Source organism: Gopherus evgoodei, unplaced genomic scaffold, assembly GCF_007399415.2.
Source record: "Gopherus evgoodei ecotype Sinaloan lineage unplaced genomic scaffold, rGopEvg1_v1.p scaffold_41_arrow_ctg1, whole genome shotgun sequence".
Lineage (NCBI taxonomy): Eukaryota > Metazoa > Chordata > Testudines > Testudinidae > Gopherus > Gopherus evgoodei.
Window position 1 is genome coordinate 2,504,050 of NW_022060062.1, and position 18,560 is coordinate 2,522,609.

Genomic DNA, 18,560 nt, shown 5'->3' on the forward strand with positions numbered 1-18,560 from the left:
ATAGTCTCCTTGCTTTGCAATTGTCCCATCTTCCAGTTACAAGGAGCACTAAGTGACTGGCATAATAGGATTTATAGGCAGAGTGACAATTTTTTTGCCCATTTCTTTTAATATATGTTTTTCTTCAGTACTTTAGCAATCCATTCAAGATGTTAATGTTAATGGCAAACACACATGCCTTGGAAAGTTAATGAAATGTGTAATCACTTCATTGTTGCAGAGTGTACTCCACCATCAGTTCTGCAGCCAAGCAAACATTCAGAAATGTCAGGTAGTGTGTCCAGCTGCTCAATGTGCATACTGTTTGAAGACTGCAGTTATATGTTTGCTTGATTGTTTAACAGATGAAGGAAGAAGCCCTGCAAGGGTGAAGTGTGGACATGTGTTGTTAAACTTACAAGGCATGCAGTTTCTCCCTTTCTTAGAACAGATTCCTAAGGCTTAATATTTATTCAAAAGTGACTAGAAAGTCACTAATCACTTCTGAAAAGTTAGGCCTAAAATGCTACTTACATTTTTTTTCCTGGATGTACTGAGTTAAAAGAAAAACTTTGTCAAAGCTGTCAGCAGCTGGTCATTTCCTCTTTTACAGAGACATTTCAAAAAAAGCAAGCTATTTTAAAATTAATTCGGAAAATGGTTCTGGTGTCTGTGTCTAGTGAACATGTGGAATCACACCTGTACGAAGGAGTGCTAGGAAGTGGTAAAAAATATTCTCTGCTGGGTATTTTTGTTTGTTTAGTTGTTTTAAATGAGGAAAATCAAAAGCTTAGTTTATGTCACAGTAGCAACATTCAAAATGTAGAGATGAGTAGCTATCAAAGTGGTGTTTGTTTTTCTGAAATAGAAATGTGTTAACATGGAAGTGAAGAACATGTTGTTGGGCCTGAGTTTGGGGCCTGACAACAGTGAGGCCTAATGCTGGGTGAAATAAGTGAGACAGCTCAGAGGCAAGTTGGAGAGAAGTTAGGAAATAACTCCAGATCATATTGTAGATATGTTTTGGTCCTAACTGGGTTTTACAAGTGTTTTAGATAAAATGCAAATATTTTGGAAAAATGTTACATTGATAGTTATTGATATGTATTTATTCAGATGCTAATTAAGGCATAAATAGCCAATGAGAAAATAGAAAATATTTAATTATGGTGAAAAGTTGGATTTAATGCTAATTATGCGGTTATTGTAACTGATTATAAAAGGAGTACTACACTGCTTTTGGATAGGCACACCCATCCAGCCGAGAAAGGTTTATACCCTTTCTTCTCAGTCAAGGACTGATCACCCATGAATGGATCGTTTCACCATAGAATGAGAGTATAAATGCAGTGAATGGCTACATAGTGAAGCCTGTTTATTTAACATAAAATAGTTGAGCAAAGTCTTTAATTTTATCACTTGTGTCATTTACAGTTCTCCACTAAATTGTCTGTAATCGCCCTGGAGGCTTGAACTGAGAAGGAACACAGGCAGGAGACGCATATTTGAAAGCCTGAGGTTTCTGCATTGGAGGGGAGGGGGAGTGGGAGAGAAAGAAATGACTCCAAAAACCCAATTCTACTCCTAAAACTATAAAAGATCTACAAACACAATAAACCGCTCTATAACTGGCTATGTACAACTGTGTATTTTTTAAGTGCATCACACACAGAAGAGGACACTAACAATTCCAACCCAGACCATGCAGCAGCAGCATGAAGGAACTGGAAATGCGGCCGGTCCGCCCCACCCTTTATCCCTTGGACGAAACCATGAGGCAAGACAAGGGCTCAGTGCGGACCAATGGACATTATGAATTTCAAAATCTCCAGCTGCAGATGCATGGTGTGCATACGTAAATCCTTAGTGGAATATAACAGGGACCATCACTCAAAGAAGAAGTCAGAATTCCTCTGTTTAATAACTGAAGCCCTGTTCCCAGAGTTGTGCAGTGCTGCTGCAGGGCCACGCAGAAAGTCCAACAGAAATTGAATTTCAAAATTTCTCTGTGAACCAGAAATCCTGTGTTTTGCCCAACTCTGTTTGCAGATCCAGCAATAATCAGAGCTACTGCATTTCCTATTCATTCCTTTGACACAGTAAATTTGTGTTCTTAAAAGTACACATTTTGAATCTAACGGATATATATTTAGCATGTGTCAGAGTCTACCATGCTCATTCATGATGAAAATACCTTAAACCTCAACTCAATTTTAAAATGGGACTGCCTGTTTTGTAACTACTACTCAAAATACAACTCAACACAAGGGTTTCGTAACATGGCCCTATTCTAATTTAAAGACAGGTGAGATTTCCATATTAAAGGTTAATTGTTAGTAACTATAACAGATAAATATACTTATATAAAAAGATTTAACCTTCCATAGCAGCTCATGCTCCCATTTTTCCAGGGCCTTCTTAGGTCGATATGTCATAGCTTTGATTTCAGACTGCAGCACCTGTGATTTAATCTCAAGCTCCTCTGCCACATCTTGGGCCTGTTCAATACTCAGCTGGAGAATAAACAGGACACACATATTGCTTAGTCAAACCAATTTAAGCTGCATTAGGTGATGGTGCTTACACTTAATCCAATGCCTCCAGCACTAGAACAGAAACAGGTCAACAGCCTCTCATAATGCTGCTGTAGTACAAAGTTCAAAGCAGCTGTTTTCACATAGTTTTCCTGAGTGCATGTCAGTTTCACATATTAGATGCTGGAATTTATACAAAATTCACTACATAGGACCAAATGCTTCCCCAATATAGCCTGTGGAAACCCCACTGATACCAGCATTGACACAGGATTCAAGTTAATGTACATGTTGATTAAGTCCGATATCAAACCTACTTTTTTTAGAGATGTGTGTTGAGAATTCAAAATGACCTTCTTATCCCCAAGTATTTTAGACTAACAATACATTTGCTACAGAATACAAGTGTAGTCTTCTAGTAAGACTTCTGCTTTCCACTAATGCAGAGGTCCCTAAAGTGCGGAGCATGCCCCCGCAGGGGGGTATGAAGGAACGTCCAGGTGCAGGGAGTGCAGTGGGCTTGGGCCAGTCCCCACAGGGGTAGGGAGGGAGTGCCACTCAGCCCCCCCCTGCCCCCAGCTCTGCTCGGTCCTGCTCCCAGCTGTCCCTGGCTCCTGGCCTCACCCCCAGCCTCGACTCCATTCCTGGCCCAGAGTAGAGGCTGGAAACAGAGCTGCACCTTGCCGCAGGCCAGGCTGCTGGCCTGCACTGCAGCCCAGCTGTGGCTCCACTCCCACCCCCAACCTCGGCCCCTGGCCATGGCCCCAGACCCACTCCCAGCCTCAGCCCCCTTATCCTTGTCTGTGTTATCACCTGCCAAGCTGCAGCCCTGCGGCAGGGTCGGGGCATGGACAAGGGGAAAGGGGGCTGGGGCTCTGACTCTCAGAAGTTTGAGGACCATTGTACTAATCTATGCAAGTCAATTGTATGTAGACAGCAATACTTTTTATACATGACTTGGAGAAAGGAGTGGTGGCACATGAAAATAAAATTAAGCCTATTGGCTCTTTAAACTTGGAGAGACATGAGTAAGTCTTAGATAGAGACTGAAACTTCAAGTCCTCTAGACACAAGTGTAGTCAACTTTCCTGTTTTCTATTTAATAAAGTGAAACTATCAGCATTTATACAATGTAGTCAGAAGTGTGGTGCAAACATTAAAAAGAAGAGTCAACTTAGAAGGCACACTTGGAGCCCACAGGAGATAGAAAAAAATTCAGACAAGTGATACCTAAATGTTACTATAACTGACAATTTAGAAAAAATGTGTTTTACTCTGTGAAGGACCGTTCGATTTCACAGTAAGAATAAACTCCTTTCTAAATACCATTTTCAGAAGCATGAAAGGTGTAATACACCAGAGTTGTATGGTTAGGACCTCACTTGGATGTAAGTGATCACGAAATCATAGAGTTCGGAAATCTAAGGAAGGGTAGAAGGGAGTACAGCAAAATAGAGACAATGGAATCAGGAAGGTGGATTTTGGGAAGCTCAGAGAGCTGATAGGTAAGGTCCTATGGGAATCAAGACTGAGGAGAAAAACAACTGAGGAAAGCTTACAGTTTTTCAAAGGGATACTATTAAGGGCCCAAAAAGCAAGCTGTTCCGCTGGGTAGGAAAGATAGAAAATGTGGCAAAAGACCGCCTTGGCTAAACCACGAGATTTTGCATGATGTAAAAAATAAAAAGGAGTCAAACAAATGGAAACTAGGCCAGATTACAAAGGATGAATATAGGCAAACAGCACAGGAATTTCAGGGGCAAGATTAGAAAGGCAAAGGCACAAAATGAGCTCAAACTAGCTATGGGAACAAAGGGAAACAAGAAGACTTTATCAGTACATTAGAAGCAAGAGGAAGACCAAACACTTGGAAGGTGGTAAGGTGATAGGGAACAGCCAGCATGGATTTGTAAAGAACAAATCATGTCAAATCAATCTGATAACTTTCTTTGATAGGATAACGAGTCTTGTGGATAAGGGAGAAGTGGTGGATGTGGTATACATAGACTTTAGTACGGCATTTGATACGGTCTCGCATGATATTCTTATCGATAAACTAGGCAAATACAACTTAGATGGGACTCTTATAAGGTGGGTGCATAACTGGCTGAATAACCGTACTCAGAGAGAAGTTATTAATGGTTCCCAATCCTGCTGGAAAGGTATAACAAATAGGGTTCTGCAGGGGTCTGTTTTGGGACCAGCTCTGTTCAATATCTTCATCAACGACTTAGATGTTGGCATAGAAAGTACGCTTATTAAGTTTGCAGATGATACCAAACTGGGAGGGATTGCAACTGCTTTGGAGGATAGGGTCAAAATTCAAAATGATCTGGACAAATTGGAGAAGTAGTTTGAGATAAACAGGATGAAGTTTAACAAAGACAAATGCAACATGGTCCACTTAGCAAGGAAAAATCAGTTTCACATATACAGAATGGGAAGAGACTGTCTAGGAAGGAGTTTGGCAGAAAGGGATCTAGGGGTTATAGTGGACCATACGCTAAATATGAATCAAAAGTGTGATGCTGTTGCAAAAAAAGCAAACATGATTCTGGGATGTATTAACAGGTGTGTTGTGAGCAAGACATGAGAAGTAATTCTTCCACTCTACTCTGTCCTGGTCAGGCCTCAGCTGGAGTATTGTGTCCAGTTCTCGACACTGGGCAGCACAGTATGGGGAAAAGGTGACCAGCCTTCTGTGGAGAAAGAAGTGGTTCGGGACTATTTAGAAAAACTGGATGAGCACAAGTCCATGGGGCCAGATGCGCTGCATCTGAGGGTGCTAAAGGAGTTGAAGGATGTGATTGCAGAGCCATTGGCCATTATCTCTGAAAACTCATGGCGAACAGGGAAGGTCCCAGATGACTGGAAAAAGGCTAATCTAGCGCCTATATTTAAAAAAGGGAAGGAGGAGGATCTGTGGAACTACAGGCCAGTCAGCCTCATCTCAGTCCCAGGAAAAATCACGGAGTAGGACTGGAATTAAGGAATCAATTCTGAAGCACTTAGAAAAGAAGAAAGTGATCAGGAACAGTCAGCATGGATTTACCAAGGGCAAGTCATGCCTGACTAACCTAATTGCCTTCTCTGAGGAGACAACTGGGTCTGTGGATGAGGGGAAAGCAGTCTATGTTTTATTCCTTGTCTTTAACAAAGCTTTTGATAGAGTCTCGCACAGTATTCTTGCCAGCAAGTTAAAAAAGTATAGGCTGGATGAATGGACTATAAGGTGGATAGAAAGCTGACTAGATTGTCGGGCTCAATGGGTAGTGATCAATGGTTCCATGTCTAGTTGGCAGCCGGTTTCAAGCGGAATGCCCACAAAGGTCGGTCCTGGGGCCGGCTTTGTCCAGTGTCTTCATTAATGATCTAGAGGATGGCGTAGACTGCACTCTCGGCATGTTTGCAGATGACACTATACTGGGAGGAGTGGTAGATACGCAGGGGGGTAGGGATAGGATACAGAGAGACCTAGACAAATTAGAGGATTGGGCCAAAAGAAACCTGATAAGTTTCAACAAGGACAAGAGCAGAGTCCTGCACTTAGGACAGAAGAATCCCATGCACTGCTACAGACCAGGGACCGGATGGCTAGGTAGCAGTCCGGCAGAAAAGGACACAGGAGTTACAGTAGATGAGAAGCTGGGTATGAGTCAACAGTGTGCCCTTGTGGCCAAGAAGACTAACAGCATTTTGGGCTGTATAAGTAGGGGCATTGCCAGCAGATCGAGGGACATGATCATTCCCCTCTATTCAACATTGGTGAGGCCTCATCTGGAGTACTGTGTCCAGTTTTGGGCCCCACACTACAAGAAAGATGTGGAGAAATTGGAAAGAGTCCAGAGGAGGGCAACAAAGATGATTAGGGGGCTGGCACACATGACTTATGAGGAGAGGCTGAGATTACTGGGATTATTTAGTCTGTAGAAGAGAAGAATGAGGGGGGATTTGATAGCTGCTTTCAGCTACCTGAAAGGAGGTTCCAAAGAGGATGGAACCAGACTGTTCTCAGTGGTACCTGAGAACAGGGAGTAATGGTCTCAAGTTGCAATGGGGGAGGTTTAGGTTGGATATTAGGAGAAACTTTTTCACTCGGAGGGTGGTGAAGCACTGGAATGGGTTACCTAGGGAGGTGGTGGAATCTCCTTCCTTAGAGGTTTTTAAGGTCAGGCTTGACAAAGCCCTGGCTGGGATGATTTATTTGGGAATTGGCCCTGCTCTGAGCAGGGGGTTGGACTAGATGACCTCCTGAGGTCCCTTCCAACCCCGATATTCTATGATTCCATGATTTCAAGAAAGATGCAGAGAAACTGGAGAGGGTCCAGAGAAGAGCAATATGAATGATTAAAGGTCTAGAGAACATGACCTATGAAGGAAAGCTGAAAGAATCGGGTTTCTTTAGTTTGGAAAAGAGAAGACTGAGAGGGGACATGATAGCAGTTTTCAGGTATCCAAAAGGGTGTCATAAGGAGGTGGGAGAAAATTTGTTCATCTTAGCCTCTAAGGAGAGAGCAAGAAGCAATGGGCTTAAACTGCAGCAAGGGAGGTTTAGGTTGGACATTAGGAAAAAGTTCCTAACTTTCAGGGTGGTTAAACATTGGAATAAACTGCCTAGGGAGGCTGTGGAATCTCCATCTCTGGAGATATTGAAAAGTAGGTTAGATAAATGTCTATCAGAGATGTATAGACAGTATTTGGTCTTGCCATGAGGGCAGGGGACTGGACTTGATGACCTCTCAAGGCCTCTTCCAGTCCTAGAGTCTAATGAATCTATGTTTTGGCAGCTGAGGCTAATAATCCTCTGAAATGCAATCCTCATAACAGACTAGAGAAAAAGTGTTGTAAGTAGCTATCTAGCTAGTAAGGGCTTCAAACTAGGTATAGAGAGTCTCGTGGTAACAGTCATTGGATGGGGTGGTAGGGAAGATGTTTATAGAATCTTAGGACATCTGGATCAAATCTGACTTGGGTTACGAACTTAAGAATGTCATTTTCAGTAAAAGAATGTCATGCTAGAACTCTATAATCTGCTTATAAGTATGGGTAACGCCTAAATTTAAGACAAGGGGAGCAATATTCCTGACTGGTAGACAATCTCCTTGATAAGAGGAGAGAGGAAGTTACATTAAAAAGGAAACGGGAAACAAAAACAAAACAAAAACAAAAAGAGGGGGGTATTAAAGTTCCAGGCACCTAAATTTGGTCTCTTAAAGCCTGGATAACTTGGACCAAGTTAACAAATATTCTGTGTGGTAGGAACAGTGGAGATTCTGTGGCTCAGTAGATTAGGTCAGGGAACTACAGCCTCAGAGAGAATGGCGTGATGAGGAGGATTCTGAGAAAGATGCATGGAGATGGAAGCAGCCCATTTTTATTCCTGTAATCACAGTCTGCTTGTCTGTGAGCTCTCTCACAGAAGCAAGACAGAGGTCCCCTTCAATGAAAGGGCTGGAATATGTGGGTTAGATGAGAAGAAAGTTCTACTTCCTCTTAGGAGTCTGCTTTAGACAGCCTTCCAAATGGCCTCTGAGAACTAAGAACCAGCTCAGTTGTAAGCTGCATTAGCCAAATGAATACAGTTTAGAAAAAGATGATTCCAGTTTTACATTTAAACAAACAAACAAACAATAAAACTAAAGAGGCTCTGAAAGCAGGTGCTCAGCAGAAGGCATCCATAACTCTCCTGTGAAGCTGTGGAGACAGACCCAGATTAATTCAGTCCTAGTCTGAGGTGAGCAATTCATTTTGCACATCTTCTACCTCACCCACCATTGGCCAAGTAATCTAAATACTTATCAGCTTCCTCCGCTGCAGTGAAAAGGTGAGTGTTTCTGAAATTGAACTTGAGCTTCTCCAGCTACAGCAAGAGGAAATCTCATTTTTTAAACTGTCACTTTAATATTGCTAGGAGCCTTGTGGGTTTTGTTGTTGTTGTTGTTGATGCTGTTTAAACACAGTGTATAATTAAGATAAATGTGGATCTTTGTATTTTCCTCCAATAGGGTACCTTTCCTCAAGATAGTCAAGGAACAAATCCAAGACAAAATGAATCCTCCACACAATCAAGGCTGATTTTGTAGTCTAATTATCCAGTTCAAGTAGAAATCTTTTTAACTCTATCTGAAGCAAACTCTCCTGGCTCTCCACAGACTTCCAAATTCTGCTATCCATCTGTCACGGAGTCACCGGGCAATGCTCTGGAACTGCTCCCCACCAAGCCAGTCAGGACTTTGAGGAGCTTCCTTTCCCTTGGAGCAGACTTGTTCAGGGCAAGAAGCTCACACAGCTTCACCTCCTGGGTCTCTCCTTGGAGCATTCAGCATCCTCTGCCCCTCCATGCGCTTCCCACAGCGAGTCCACCCCAGCGGGGTCCTGGGGAAGCCACCGGGTTCTGCACCCCCACTTTGCAGTCAGACGTGACTCTCAGCCAGCCAGTAAAACAGAGGTTTATTCGATGACAGGAACAGGGTCTAAAACAGAGCTTGTAGATACAGCGAACCGGACCCCTCGGCTGGGTCCATTCTGGGGGGCAGTGAGCCAGACCCCCAGGTCTGCCCTCCACCCTTGACCCCAGCCAGCTCCAGACTAACAACCCCTCCCAGCCCCTCCTCTCTGCTCAGCTCCTTTCCCGGGCCAGGAGGTCACCTGATCCCTTTGTCTCCAACACCTTCAGCTGGCACCTTTGCAGAGGAGGGGCCCAGGCCATCAGTTGCTAGGAGACAGAGGGTCAGGCATTTAGGTGCACTGGCCCTTGGCTCTGCCAGATACTTAAGAACTGCCATGGGGACACTGAGGCACCAATACAGTATTCAGAGAAAACATTAAGAACTTTCCCAGTTCGTCACACCATCGTTTTGACACTTCCATCTTCTCTAGAAATCACAGTTCAGTCCATTTTCAAACCTGTCTTTGGTTCAGGTATCCGTTTTCTCAGCTTGGTTTTCAGTAAGTACCTCAGGAATACTCTACTGTTAAGGCCACAAAAGAATAGGCTCCATTTGTGATTGGATATTGATCCATAGAACACATATGCTCCTATAGAGAGTCCCAAAATCACATTTACTGAGTTGTACTATTTATTGATTGTTCCTAGTTCTTTTGGAGTGACCTACCTAGAAGATGAAAATGTAGTGCTCAAAGACAAAGACTGATCTTTCAGGATTTGACCTGCCTCAGCCTCTGTTGTCTTTTCATTCCTGTTTTCATCGCCTGAACCTTAAAATACACCACATACAAATAAAACGTATGCATGTGTCAAAAGTAGTCACTCCAAAACCCCAGCTGACTGTGGAAGTGAGAATAGTCTCAATCAGGGATTAGCAACCTTTCAGAAGTGGCGTTTCGAGTTTTCATTTAGTCACTTAATTTAAGGTTTTGCGTGCCAGTCATGCATTTTAACATTTTTAGAAAGTCTCTTTCTATAAGTCTATAATATAGAACTAAACTATTATTGTATGCAAAGTAAATAAGGTTTTTCTTAAAATGTTTAAGAAGCTTCATTTAAAATTAAATTAAAATGCAGAGCCCCCCGGACCGGTGGCCAGGATCCAGGCAATGTGAGTGCCACTGAAAATCAGCTCAAGTGCCGTCTTTGGTACGCGTGCCATAGCTTGCCTACCCCTGGTCTCAATGAAGGATGGCTGTAGCACTGAAACACTTCTAATCATTGAGCTATTGCTGCCCTGCCAGCTCTCTGATCGGACACAAGCCCACTTGTATAGTAGCAACTGTGCAAAGTGTACAGAACTCTAGTAGCGGAGGAAAAGTCGGGCATACTGTACTCTTCATACTTTCAGATTTCAAAGCACATATTATATATACTGCAATTGCTTCTATTGGGACAGTCTTTATTCTCCAAGTACCTGGGAGCTTTTAAGAGGATATGTAATTTTTCAGTTTATTATTAATAGGCATAATTACTTAGTACAGTATTTAAAACAGACAACATTTGACATTTTCAAAGCACTTGTGCTACACAAACACCCTAGCATATACAAACATAGTTAGAGGCAGGATCTGGACTCAGGAAACCAATGTGTAATACTTGAATCAAACGTTCCAAGGTGAGACAACAGACCCAGACCTGCTCAACCAGTTCCTATATTCCATAGCCAGAGTGGAACTGCCACAAAAAGGGGGAACAGTAAACAGAGATCAGAAGCTGTCAAGGTTCCTTCCCCACTCTGAACTTTAGGGTACAGATGTGGGGATCTGCATGAACACCTCTAAGCTTAACTACCAGCTTAGATCTGGTGTCGCTGCCACCATCCAGATTTCTGAGTTATCTGGAAAATACTAGCTTCCTTTTCTGCATAGTCTTGAGAGACTTCACCAAGTTCCTAGTGAACACTGATCCAACCTCTTGGATCTTAACACAAGGAGAATTTAACCATCCTCCCTCCTTTCCCCCACCAATTCCTGGTGAGTCCAGATCCAATTGGTAAAAATCATCTCTGTAAAATCAGGGTGGAAAATAACTTTTCAGGGTAATCAGATTCATACAGGCCAGAGGAACCCCCCCTAGCCTTAGGTTCAAAATTACAGCAAACAGAGGTAAAATCCTTTCAGCAAAAAGGAACATTTACAAGTTGAGAAAACAAAAATAAAACTAACACGCCTTGCCTGGCTGTTACTTACAAGTTTGAAACATGAGAGACTGGTTCAGAAAGATTTAGAGAGCATGGATTGATGTCTGGTCCTTCTTAGTCCCAAGAGCGAACAACCCCCAAAACAAAGAGCACAAACAAAAATCTCCCCCCCACCAAGATTTGAAAGTATCTTGTCCCCTTATTGGTCCTTTGGCTCAGGTGTCAGCCAGGTTTCCTGAGCTTTCTGACCCTTTACAGGTAAAAGGATTTTGGTATCTCTGGTCATGAGGGATTTTATAGTATTGTACACAGGAGGGCTGTTCCCTTCCCTTTTTAGTTATGACAGAGGGATTCAAGGACACTCCAGGCTCTAGCCGAGAAGTTCATCTTCTGATTGGATTGCATACATTGAGGAAATGCATTCTGCAATTTAATAGGAGATAGGCTAGTACTGTCACACTTCAGAGACCATGGGACTAGGACTTCAGAGATGTCTTGATATTAAAGGGGTGTTATCAGTTACATTCATCATGCTATAAAGGCAAGGGTGCCACAGCTGGATGGCGGAAGAAACTAGAAACTGATTGACACTTAAAGTAAAAGAGGTGCATTTCTTTAAAGACAAAAGGAACATTAGAGAGCTGCTTACGAACCATTAGGATTATTCAAACATGCAGCTCAGAGCACATCTGTTTTCCACTCTTTAGGAGGCAAGACGAATATATGAAGAAAACAGTATCCAATCACTATAAAATGCTATAACAAATTATGCTGCACCAAGTTGTTACTTCTTTCCAATCAATATACTAGAAGCTAGAAACTAAGCCAAATGCTGGCATAAATTTCCAAAAAAACAGTTCCATCTTGATTTATTTTTTTATATCAGCTGCATAAAAATGACTGACTTTTTAGAATCATTCTTTCCCTATTGTTCCAAGATATGACAGAGATATGCCATTTAAAATCTACATAAAAGGATTACCTGGTAATCCCACTGAGAAACTACATGAAAACAATTTGCATCTTTCAAAGACAGGGATTTGCTCCAGTCCCTTTTGAATCATATGTGACACTCAAGAGCCAGATACTCCGCTGTTGTAAATCTGCACAGGTCCACTGAAATTAATGTAGCTATACCAGTTTACATAAGTTAAGGATCTGGCTAATGTAGATGTTATCTATGAATATAAAAAATACATTAAATAGAGTTAAGGTTGAAAGTATGGATCAGTAATTCAAGAGTAAAATCCTTACAAGGATGTCACAATTATCACCACAAAAAGCATTGCAAGACCAGGAAACTTAGAAGGAATCCAAACAAGTTAAGGTATAGGTGTCTTAACCGTGCATTTGCAAGTAACTTCAATTCTAGCCTATGATATCATGCAAAACAAATCTACAATTATCATTAGTATATTATGGTATTCGCTGGTCTGGATTAAATTCAACTGGCTTCTAAAAAAATTTTCATTTCTCATTTTTGACTTGTGGTCACAACGTTTTCTAAGTGCCTTTACTACAGCATTTCCAAATTTTAATATGTTTACATTTTTTTTTAAATTTACACCTTGACCCTAACTCTGAATTTCCTGAATTAGTAATGCTTGTTTTAGGGAGGATTACAACAACACCCGTTGCAATGTGTTTATTCTGTGAACTACAGATATGTACCCTCCACCTTACCTACAAAGGGTAAGAAGTTCACGTAGCCTAGCTGACACCTGACCAGAGGAACCAATGGGGGAACAAGATGTTTCAAAAGGAAGGAGGAAAGTTTCCTTTGTTTTGGTCAGTTTCAGCCAAAGTGAAAAAAGATCAAGGAACCTGCCTCTTATCATAGTAGTAAATTTATTTTCTTTTATAACTTATCTTTGTGCAATTAGAAGAATAATCAAAATTGGGTATTCTTGCATGTACTAATGTTTTTTGCCCAGGGGAACATCCTGTGTTCTAAATCTGTTGTCTGTGACATCAGCTTGTATGCTGTCTCCCAGAGGTTTTTTTTTTTTTTTACTTTTCTTTAATTAAAAGCCTTCTTCTTAAGACCTTGATTGATTATTTTCCCCTGTTTCTTAGATCCAAGGGAATTGGATCTGGACTCACCAGGGATTGGTGGAGGAGTCTCTCAAGGCTACCCCGGCAGGGGAAGGTTTTTGGGGGAGAAGACAAGTTTTCCAGATGACTCAGACATCTGGATGGTGGCAGCGAGACCAGATCTAAGCTGGTAGTTAAGCTTAGAGGTGTTCATGCAGGTCCCCACATCTGTACCCTAAAGTTCAGAGTGGGGGTGAGACCTATGCCAGTGCCAATGTAGACAAGCCCTTAGTGAGTGAACTTTGGTACCATGACTATTGGGAACAATGGGAGACAGTGTGAAAGAGGGTACCTTTATGAGTTTAAATCTAATCTGCAAGTGGTAAGGCCTGAAGCTAAAACAGATGGGTTAAAATAGCAAAGATGCTATATATAGCAACTAGTGACAAGTTGTGTTTCTGGGTTTGTTTTGGTTTTGAATACTTTGTCAAATTAAGGTAAAACTGAAAGCTCCAATGCTTTGCTGGCATTTGGGATGTTCGCACTGCTTCCAGTGTGGTCCTGCTCCAACCCCTATACAGTGATATTCCCCAGAGTAAAAACTGACTACCCAGAGATGTATCAATCTGTCTCTGCTCCACATTTACTGGGATTAAACTAAAAACTATTCCTAAAAATCGACCTAATTCAGCAGGTTCAAGTTTTCAACATAGACTAGGCCAGAGACCAGTCAGATGGGGAAAAAAATGAGGGGAGGGGGAACTGTTCTGAGTTGGGAGGGGAGGTGAAGTAAAGGGGACTAAAGCAAAAACAAGGAGTTTTGATGGAAATAAGGCTAAAAGGCAAGAAAATTGGTAGACTAGAAATAGCAACAAAGCTCCATTTTTACAGCAGAAAGTAGACAACTTTGGTTTGCAATTTTTATATATAAGCTTTTCCCAAAAATGTTTAGCTATGAGCAATTTGCAGAAATGCCAACATAAGCAACATTAATTTTTCCTGACACTCTTCCCACCCCAAAATTTTAATTCAAGGAATTCAATCAACCAAAAATTACATGTGATAAACAAACATTTCTACCACTTTATAAATAAAATCTTAAATCTAAGAGTGATTTGAGTAAATCTGTTTGACCTGACGCTATTTATAGTGTTTACAGTTTTACATTTCTTTTAACTTGGGCAACAAAAAAAACCAAGCCGGTTTCACTGGCAAAATCAGTGTCAGTTTCAGGTTCTCAGTGCATGGGGATGGAAGTTAAAAAATAAGCGGTTCAAGTGGATTTGTAAATTGTCGACATGTTTCTATTTGTCCTAGGCTTTATAAGGTGCTCCGGTCTGCCAAAAAAAGTTGTATTTGGGACCAAATACAGGCTGACCAATAATAAAGTTTATCGCTATTGTTTTCAGGGCCATTTTACAGCGCACACACAAGCACGTGGCATCTGAAAACTTAGAACTAAAGGCCCATTTCTTACATAGTCACTAGGATAATACTAGTGCAAAGCCTGCACAAGGCAGGACCTGGCAAAAAAGACAGTTTAAGGAGAAGTGTAGAAACAGTGGTGAAAAAAGATACAGCCAGCAGGCCTTGAGGATATTGGACTTTGGGGGGGGGGGTATTTACTATGCAGCTTCACTGGTGAGAGCACTAGATGTGACAGGGCACCAACATTTTCATCCCTTTGTCATTTGACACAGCTCAGAGTAAGTCTAGGAAACAAGGCTGGGGAACAAATGCTGTCTTGCCTACATTAGCACTCAAATCAGTTCAGCAGCAGCAGCAGCAGTGGTGCAGACAATTCTCTAGCAAATTATAATTACTGGTGTGTTATATCAAATTGAAAAAAAGTTAGCAACTGTATTGTCCAGTACTGTCCTGAAAAATCAGTCTCCTTTTATTCCATCAAGGGATTGGCAGCAGCATTTTAGAGTTTTCAGATTTAAAATTTATGTCCGCCGACCTAAGACATCAATGCCAGCTAATAAATAAATAAATCCCTTTCTCCCCCCAAACCCCACCAACTAGTGTACTGTTCCACGCCTCTCAACCATTACATTCCTACTAATGCAAGATAAGCATGCAAAGATTTAGGGTAGCCTTCCAGACTCACTGGTGAGTTGGAGAAAGGGGGATGGGGAGACTGATCTGTTTTGCTTATGATATTTCTAGATTCCTTTCAAGTTCTTAAGTGTTAGGTGGTCATACTCCAGTACATCTGCTCCCCAGCTGGGTGCTACTTATTACCTTGCCAACAGGCAATCCCCTCAATTTATTTCAGTAAGATAAAAAGGCATTGCCCTAATGGCCCTGCCTACCACCTCTGTGTTCTGCTAATGACCCAGGCCTATTACTGTCAAACACCACAGCAAAGGCAACTAAGGGATTGCCTAGGCCAGGGGTAGGCAGCCTATGGCGCATGTGCCGAAGGCAGCACGTGAACTGATTTTTAGTGGCACTCACACTGCCCAGGTCTGAGTTGGGAGCGGAGCTGCCCTTGGTATTTTAGGCAAGAGCATGATCTCTAGAAGGAAATATAGCAGGTTTACTGCAAAGGCTGAGAGACTTGGAATCAGAATGTAAAATGATAATCCCAGCTCTGCTACTAATTCATGGCATTCATCAAAGTTTGTGCTTTGAGGATTTCAGATGCCCGATGGCAAAAATCTAGGGACTGATTTTCAGAGGGTCCTGAGCATCAACAGTTCCAACTGCAGTCTCACTTACTGTGACGAACTGGGAAAGTTCTTAATGTTTTCTCTGAATACTGTGTTGGTGCCTCAGTGTCCCCATGGCAGTTCTTAAGTATCTGGCAGAGCCAAGGGCCAGTGCACCTAAATGCCTGACCCTCTGTCTCCTAGCAACTGATGGCCTGGGCCTCTCCCCTGCAAAGGTGCCAGCTGAAGGTGTTGGAGACAAAGGGATCAGGTGACCTCCTGGCCCGGGAAAGGGGCTGAGCAGAGAGGAGGGGCTGGGAGCAGTTGTTAGTTTGGAGCTGGCTGAGGGCAGACGTGGGGGTCTGGCTCACTGACCCCCAGAATGGACCCAGCCGAGGGGTCCGGTTCGCTGTACCTACAAGCTCTGTTTTAGACCCTGTTCCTGTCATCGAATAAACCTCTGTGTTACTGGCTGGCTGAGAGTCACGTCTGACTGCAAAGTGGGGGTGCAGAACCCGGTGGCTTCCCCAGGACACCGCTGGGGTGGACTCGCTGTGGGAAGCGCACGGAGGGGCAGAGGATGCTGAATGCTCCAAGGAGAGACCCAGGAGGAGAAGCCGTGTGAGCGTCTTGTCCTGAACAAGTCTGCTCCAAGGGAGAGGAGGCTCCTCAAAGTCCAGACTGGCTTGGTGGGGAGCAGTTCCAGAGCATCGCCCAGTGACTCCGTGACAACTGGTGGTAGCGGTGGGATGTACTGCACCCCGTGAATGGCGCTGCTTGCAGTAAGTGACTGGGGAGCAGTAAAACAAAGGAGGGATAATGAGGACCAGGCGTGCTGAAGGCTCAGAGTGGGACGGTTTCAGGGGGCGGTTAACCTCTGGGAGTGTGTGACCAGCGAGAAGGACTGTTGGAGTAACAGGGTCCCCCTGAGGACTGCAGCGAGCAGTCTCAGGGGCGGAGGAGCTTGCCGCTCGACCTTGGGAGAGAGAAGGATCTTTGCAGTAGCAGGGTTCCCCTGGGGATTGCAGGAGCAGTCCCAGGGGCTGAGGAGTCTGCAGCTCGACCCTGGCAAAAAGGTGGTAATCACAAGAAGGGCTGGCACACCAGGGGTTCTTCCTGGAAACCATGGGGGAGCCATAGCACACAGGCCTGTGAGTCCAGAGCCACTTGGGAATGGTGAAGTGATGGCCTATCACCATCTCCTTAAGAAGGACATTGTGATCCTGTGCACAAAGAAAGGGTTACACATGGGGAAATTCACCAAGGCACAGTTAATCGTGCAGTTGAAGGAGAAGCACCGCTCTGAGGAGCAGATTCCTGGCCCAAATGGGGCTACAAGAGGATCTGAGAGCAGCTGGAGCATCAGCCAGGCATCCCCGGGAGTCTGGTCCCCAATCAGACGAGGGTCTTCACAATTGGGTTCCCCATCAGGAGATTGGAGACGGATGGGATGGGAGCAGAGCCCGAGAGAGCGAGAGGACCGTGAAAGAAAGCAAGAGCCTGAGGAAAAGCTGCAGAAGAAGCAGCAGCAGCATGGACTGGCGATGGTGGAGCGGAGAGACATAGGGAGCTGCCCAGGGGTCAGTGGGGAAACACGCCTGCGGGGGCGAGACCCTGGGACAGAGAGAACTGTGGTGGTGCAGCCCCAGATGCTGAGGGATTGTGGGACCTGGGTGAAGTTCCCTGGGGTGAAGCCCCTCGCTCTGCCTATGGCCCAGATCCCTGTGCAGACCCAGGAGGGGTCGGGCTGGCTGGTAGTTGGGGTTCTCCAGGATATCGGCCCGGAGGCCCTGTTGAGGGGTGACTGTCTCCCCATGGGACAGGATCCAGGCCCCGCTCCTGTAACGGCCGAGGGTTTGAATTCAAATCCAGGGAACCAATTGGCTAGGATGAAAATGATCAGTGAAAATGCAAATAACCTGGCTGGCAGGGGGGAGGGGCTGCTGGGCTCAGGATACCTGCCTACCTGTAACCAGCCCCCTGGGGCTGAGTGGGAGGGAGAGATGCTCCCCGCCCCCCTGCACACCAGAGAGGGGGCTCACACTGGCTCTAATGCTGTGACCAGAGCAGAGAGCTCACTGCCTGCCCCCACTGGGACACCAAGGGCAGCGCTGAGCACGGGGGGAGCTGAGACCCCAGCTGAGTGGGGAAACACCCGGGCAGGGCAGGTCAGCTGCCAAACAGGTTTGCCTGGTCCAGACGTGCTGCTGGGAAGTGATTACACAGCAGGGAGGGAGCTACCAGGGACAGGGCTCAGGGGGGGCTGTGACGCCAGGCCCAGCCAGCGAGAGGGAACAGGTCCCACTCCCTGCCCCAGCCGCTGAATCCCAGACTGAGCTGCAGAGGGATCCCTCCTTGGAGAAGCTGAGAGAACTTGCTGGCCACAGCACTGCAAACCCCCTTGGGGAAGGCTGCAGGGACAGAGTCCTGCAGGAGGAGGGATTCCTGTACCGGGAATGGGCTCCCCAAGGGGAAGTAGAACTGGGGGGAATCGGGAGGCAGCTGGTGATACCCCAGGAATCCACAGGGTTCTTCCCGTTCAAGCTGCTGGATGGGAGGAGAGTGAGGGGACCCCTGGACCTGAAGGGGGAAGATTGGATGGAGAAGGGGGAAGACCCCCGGGGGGATCTCTTCCCTGAGGTGGGAGACAATCTCCCCATCAGGTGTTCCCCATTCAGAGTCACTGGGAAAGCAGCCCAGAACCTGGAGAGAGAGGTCAGGGACATGCTGGCTTTAGATGGGATCCAGCCATTTTACAGCCCATG

The 18,560-nt window shown here is 44.4% G+C and overlaps 1 protein-coding gene across 3 annotated transcripts in view; it reads right to left on the reverse strand.

Moving 5' to 3' along the window:
• The window catches only part of LOC115642554 (E3 ubiquitin-protein ligase TRIM71-like), a 58,246-nt gene that overhangs the window by 26,108 nt on the left and 13,578 nt on the right, over window positions 1-18,560 (reverse strand). For all 3 annotated transcript variants that reach the window (XR_003998203.1, XM_030546176.1, XM_030546177.1), the window contains exon 3: window positions 2,358-2,492. Coding sequence is in view for 2 of the 3 variants with exons in the window: in XM_030546176.1 (XP_030402036.1) it covers window positions 2,358-2,492 (135 nt within the window). In the remaining variant the exon portion in view is untranslated. The remainder of the gene's footprint in view (window positions 1-2,357; window positions 2,493-18,560) is intronic.